The sequence below is a fragment of the Engraulis encrasicolus genome, chromosome 21 (genome assembly GCF_034702125.1).
Source record: "Engraulis encrasicolus isolate BLACKSEA-1 chromosome 21, IST_EnEncr_1.0, whole genome shotgun sequence".
NCBI lineage: Eukaryota > Metazoa > Chordata > Actinopteri > Clupeiformes > Engraulidae > Engraulis > Engraulis encrasicolus.
Window position 1 is genome coordinate 9433621 of NC_085877.1, and position 5000 is coordinate 9438620.

Consider the following 5000-nt stretch of genomic DNA (forward strand, 5'->3'; position numbering starts at 1 on the left):
AGGAAATTAGCGAAGACAATGACCACGGCGACTGATAAGCTAACATCGCTAACGCAAAGGAAATGGCTGCCATTACACGCACTGCCAATGCTGGAAGCGAGTGTGTGTGTGTGTGTGGGTGTGGGTGTGGGTGTGTGTGTGTGTGTGTGTGTGTGTGTGTGGGTGTGGGTGTGGGTGTGTGTGTGTGTGTGTGCATGCGTGCCTGTGTGTATGTTTTAGCCGATGTGTTCCGCTGAATTAGCAGAACGCTAACTCAAAAGTTCCCTTCTCCAGATAGACTAAAGCCGGGCATACACTGTGCGATATTTTCACTCGTGGGTCTTAAGCTTCTGCTCACACTGCACGATGGAATTTCACTGTTTAAAAGTTCACAACTCACGACTCACGTTCTCACACTACACGAGCCGACAGTCGGATGCGAGCGAAATGCTTCCACCGTACGACGAGACAGGCATTTTTCCCCGGTCTGCAGAGGAGGAAACATGCGCACATGAGGTGGAGATGAGGTCGCGCTCAACAGCGAATCGCACGGCCCTATTTATTTGTACATATGAAGTGTCAAATCGGGTCGTAGCACTGCTTTAACTGTGCGATTTACGCACGAGCCACGACCAGAATTTCAAACCGTTTTGATTTTCTTGCGACCCTGCGATTACACGACCGTGAGGCGAAATCGCTTGTCCTTACCCCATGTACACTGCACGATGAGAGACTCACGATTGACCTGCGATTGAGCAAGAAATCGGCCCGACTCTCAAAAAGTCGTGCGAGTGCCAAATCGGGGCAAAATCGGGGCAAAAGTCGCACAGTGTAAGCCCAGCTTAAGGCAGCCTAATCTTAAACCGATCTCACCCTGATTTGACCTTAGTTATTCTCTCTCTCTCTCTCTCTCTCTCTCTCTCTCTCTCTCTCTCTCTCTCTCTCTCTCTCTCTCTCTCTCTCTCTCTCTCTCTCTCTCTCTCTAACTGATCTCACCTCAGGGTGACCCTGTTGTCTTTTCTGGCTCTGCTAAATATCAAACAGAAGCATATCTTACTGTACTGCACTGTACTGCACTTTACTCACCTCCTAAACATTTAAAACAGATCTCTGTTTTAAATGTTTCTGTTCTCAGAAATTCCTCTTTTTCAGGGAAAGAAAAAAGTGACAACCTAAAAAAGGAAACAAAAGTGACAACCAAATTAGTATTCTTAGAGCAAGTGTCACACATTACTAGTCAAGTTACATATGTCTCCTTTTTTGGTTCTTCCAGGGCGACATGGGAGAGGAAGGACCCAGAGGCGAAGTCGGCGAAAAGGTAAGAAACTGTCATGACGAGACAAAAAAGCATCAGTCCGTAAGTCAGGTCAGTGTGAGCTCAGTGATGCTACATTACCATGCGTGCGTGACCGTGTGCCTGTGTGTGTGTGAGGTCCTGAGGGCAGTATGGCCTCAGTGATGCTACAACAGGAAGTAACACTCATTATTTGCCTGATTATTATGACTTTCAAATCTCCTCGAGACTTGGTCCGAACAAGAGCATAACAACGAACATTCTTAAAGGGCAACTCCTGCCAATTTCAATGTGCTGTTGTATTGCTCACGTTACCCTTGACTTGTCAGTAGCCGGTGACGCCGCATTTTTTGGCTCAGCCCTTTCCGAGATATGAGCTATTCTAATGGGGGCAACTTTTGTTTACATTTCAAAAAAATATTTGTATTTATTCCCCAAAACATCCAAAAGGTTATGCAACATCAGCAGACAGCTAGCAAACAGCCATACCTTTTGGGAAAATATTTGGAGTAGGCCTATGCTCATTTTTTTTAAATGTAAACAAAAGTTGCCCCCATTAGAATAGCTCATATCTCAGAAAGGGCTGGGCCAAAAACTGTGGCGTCACCGGGTACTGACAAGTCAAGGGTAGCGTGAGCAATACAACAGCACATTGAAATTGGCAGGAGTTGCCCTTTAAACGGCATGGTTGACCCAACTCCCTTGATTTGCTACTGATGAGGGCAGAACAGGCTGAGCCAAAGTTTAAACCAAACTTTTCTTAGTCCCAATAGAACGTCTTTGCTTGATCATTGTCACTGCCTTGAACATGCCTCTACCCAGGACGGTTGGAAATGCTCAAAGTTGATTAGTTCCCGAGAAAGTGGGTGGAGTTTGCCGCTGTGGAGGGAAACCGAATGTTCATGAACAAGCTCTTTTCCTGAACGAGTGTAGTTGAGCCGAAGGTGTTGCGTCACTCCGAGGGCGGAGCCTGGGTAACTCATTATAGCACCGGACGTTGACATTGTATTCTAGAACACTGGGATTGGATTGTAGAACCCTGGAATTGGATTCTAGAACCCTGGGACTGGATTCAGAATCTGAAGAGGCAGCAAAACAAATAGAGTGACAAAGTCAGTCAGTAGCTCATTGTCAAAGGAACATGCTGCATCACACACTCTTAAATACATACATACACACACACACACACACACACACACACACACACACACACACACACACACACACACACACACACACACACACACACACACACAGGTTTGTCAAGTCAACAGCATAGACACTCCCATAGGACTGGGTACCGAAATTCAGTTCCTAGATGGAACCGAAAGAAAGGTGTGTACGAAACATTGCATGGTTCTTTTGAGATGGTTACATCGGCGTGTGAGGAAAGTAAAGGTCCGCAATACTGTATGATGATCCCATGAATTGAATGGCACGTTTCGGACTCTCGCTCAACCATGAACCATCAGTGTTGCGGGCCTTTATTTCCCTTTAGTTAGCCTATCTTATGTTTGGTCCAGCACCTGTGCTACTGATGTGTGCGCATTTTCTGACTTTTTGGATTACACCGTGAATCATGACAAAGCTTCGACTTCATCTCAATAAAAAGGAAACTCACACCAGAAACATCAGGTGAGCTCAGTCACTTTTGGCCGCGAGAGACCTTGTTTGGAGCTGTTATGGAAGGCATACATTAGCGTGACAGCTCGCATTTTTTAACGTGGATTATTGAAATTGAAGACTTTATTCATTCTATGTGGATACTACTTTAGTTTGGTATAATTACGGACAGTGCAAAGAACTGATTTTTATGACATTCTGACATTATTTGAAAGAATAGGCTATATAATCGAGACAGAGCGTGCCCAGTGCTTCACTGCGTGCGTAACAAGGTTCCATTGTTTTTTTGTTTTTTTTAAGTTTTTGCTAGAACAGCATAGCTGTCAGCTACAAAAAACGATAAAACTCCCTGATTTTAAGCAAAAAATCAGAAACATTTCAACAGGCCAAATCCTGACAGTCAACAGTGACAGGTCAGACAGTAGCCAGCCATTTAACAGCTTTTCCATTTAACATTGATAGTCCGCGCGCGAGGCCAAAATCCCCACACAGGGCATGCTTTAAATGGAGCGTGTACAGCGTAAAAATGAAATATGAGTTTCTCCTTGTTGTTTTGTCGCTCAAGTTGTCTGGGGTTGATGCAAAACTTCATGCTGGTTCAGTTTGTGATGATGTAAATTCGCTTGAACTGACGCTGCGATGCAAAGAGAAGGCACACACCCACGCCTACGGTCCGAAGCTTGAGAATGAGAGCTTGCTCGTTTTTTCAAGGAACTTGAATTCTTGGTGGTATCTGGCATAAAATGTACTGGCAGGTAGTTTGATAAGCAAGACCCTCTAGCTGATGCAGAGCGCTATACTATACGGCTCTGAGCTCATGGAATAACTAGAGGGGGTGTGGCAGGCTCGTCAGGGTAACGACAGCCGTGGGGATAATTTATGGACAGACGCTTTTGACCTAGCAAACTACTTTTTTTTAGCTGGGGGATTTCGTCTTGCTAGCTATAGTTATTATACATACTACTGCTGCCATAAGTGTAAATGGACATATGAAATGTGAAAAGTTACAGCTGTTTTGCAACACAAGGAAATCGTGGGAAGAGTCCAGGTAGGAAGAGCAGGTCTAGGATGGGGAGATGCACCACGATTCTGGAAAGGAAGGAGATAGTGGTGGCAGACGTGACAAGGATGGAGGAAGACCGCTACAAGATCAAGGCCGTGTCTCAGGGTCGGCAAGGAAGCTGGACAACCTGGGAGGGAATCTCAAACAGAAACAACAGTTGATCAGACATGTGGAAGATCCCACAGGCAAGACTCAGCTTCCTTATCCGCTCAACCTATGACACGCTTCCCTGTCCTCGGAACCTCAGCCCGGAGGAATGTTGTGCACTCTGCAGTGCTCACAGTGCAAGCCTCCAGCACATCTTGTCAGGCTGCAAAATCGCGCTCTCTCAGGGCCGCTACAGATGGCGCCACGACCAGGTCCTGAGGAAGCTAGCCGAGGTGCTGGAGGAGTGCAGACAGGTTAGCAGAATACCATCGCCAGCAGAGGACCCTACCATCTTTATTGCGGAAGGAGGAATTGGAAGCATCAGGCAAAAGGAAACAACAAGGCCCTTCACTCCCGGCCAGGAGTGGAGAATGAAGGTTGACTTGGACAGAAAGCTTCAGTTTCCCACAGAGATCACCACCACATCTCTCCGGCCAGACATAGTGGCTTGGTCTGCAAAGGCAAGAGCGGTAGGTCTCATAGAGCTCACTGTACCATCGGAGCAAGGGATTGAGGCGGCCTATGAACGGAAAAAGGCCAAGTACGCCGAACTGGCTGCGGAGTGCAGGGAGGCGGGCTGGAAGACTTCCATCTATCCAGTGGAGGTCGGATGCCGAGGCTTTATGGGGTTGTTGACCATACGCCTCCTGAAGGATGTGGGAGTCACTGGAGGAAGGCTAAGGAAGGCAACAAAAGAGCTGGCGGAGGAGGCGGGAAAAGCGAGCTTTTGGCTCTGGCTGCGGAGGAAGGACAGGAGCTGGAGGAATAACAACTAACCCCCAGAAAACAGCCGCAGGGATAACATCTACAGGTATCAGCTGCAGGGGGTGACAGGAAGACGTCCCTGTCACCCCCCGCCACCGGAGACGTTTCGGGATTAAAGGGGCGAAACGT

The 5000-nt window shown here is 47.1% G+C and overlaps 1 protein-coding gene across 1 annotated transcript in view; it reads left to right on the top strand.

The window, feature by feature from the left end:
- LOC134438057 (collagen alpha-1(XXV) chain-like) overlaps positions 1 to 5000 on the top strand; it is a 429488-nt gene that overhangs the window by 372410 nt on the left and 52078 nt on the right. The window contains exon 14 of the mRNA XM_063187644.1: positions 1253 to 1297. Coding sequence (XP_063043714.1) covers positions 1253 to 1297 — 45 coding nt within the window. The remainder of the gene's footprint in view (positions 1 to 1252; positions 1298 to 5000) is intronic.